At 59.8% G+C, this 976-nt stretch overlaps 1 protein-coding gene across 1 annotated transcript in view; it reads left to right on the top strand.

The window, feature by feature from the left end:
* The first annotated feature begins 286 nt into the window (after positions 1-286).
* PTCH2 (patched 2) overlaps positions 287-976 on the top strand; it is a 22,397-nt gene continuing 21,707 nt past the window's right edge. Inside the window, exon 1 of the mRNA XM_027648860.1 lies at positions 287-355. Coding sequence (XP_027504661.1) covers positions 287-355 — 69 coding nt within the window. The remainder of the gene's footprint in view (positions 356-976) is intronic.

Below are 976 nucleotides of genomic sequence, written 5' to 3'. Positions count from 1 at the left end.
TTCCCTGGATGCTTCAGCAGCAACTTGGGGTGCTATTCCTGGTGGGAGCGGCACCAGGTCTGTCCAACAAAGACCTGAAAAGGGTGTGAAATGAGCAGAGAAACAATTCCAGACACTGTCGGTGGCATTCACGCCTTGCCCTTTTGCCCAGCCTCTGTCCCGTGAATGGGATTTCTGTGCCCCTTCTGCCTCCACCTCTGGATTGTTGGGCTTGGCTCCCCATGGCAGGGGATGGGGCAGTGCTTGCGGGCACACCCAAAGAGTGGGGTGTCTTCCTGCCCCTCTTATGGCCCTGGGGGAAAATCTGGCCTTTGGTGAGGGCAGCCGGCAGGGGCGGGTGAACACCCTGCTCATGGTGAGAGGGTGATTTGTTCTTGGGAAAAGGCATTGGTGGGGATACCTGGTCCTTTGTGGAAGGACATCCAGGCCTTGAAAGAGGGATACCCATCCCTTGGAATGGCTACAGGGGAGATGCACAGACTCTGGGAGGGTGTTGCCTACCTCGTGGAATGTCTATGTGGAGGCTGCCAAGCCCTTGGGTGGTGGACGTAGTGGGATATCCATCCTTTAGGAGGGCTGCCTTATTCTTGAGGAAGTAGCTTTGGGAAGATGCCTGGCCCTGGAGGGGATACCTGGCCCTTGGGGTGGCTATAGGAGGAGGTCTGCCCCACACTGGGGTGAGGGAGTCATGGGGGAATGCCTGGACAAAGGAGGGTGGCTGTGAGGGGTGCCCATCCTCGGGGACAGGCTATGGGCACAACACCCTACTTGGGCCACCCTTGGGAGGGATGCCCATCCCTCGGGGCTTGCCCAGCTCCAGAAGGCTGCCTACCCTTGCAGGGTAGCTGTGGGAGTTGGACAGCACTTGTGGGGGTGCCCATCCTTGTGGGAAAACCTGTGGGGTGGCTGCCTACCCTTGGGGGCGCTTAGAGGGGGATGCCCATCCCCGGGGGTGTCTGTGGAGGGCCGCCAGTGG

This window comes from Corapipo altera, unplaced genomic scaffold (assembly GCF_003945725.1).
Source record: "Corapipo altera isolate COAL_440 unplaced genomic scaffold, ASM394572v1 112, whole genome shotgun sequence".
NCBI lineage: Eukaryota > Metazoa > Chordata > Aves > Passeriformes > Pipridae > Corapipo > Corapipo altera.
This window is presented reverse-complemented; position numbering and strand designations above follow the sequence as displayed.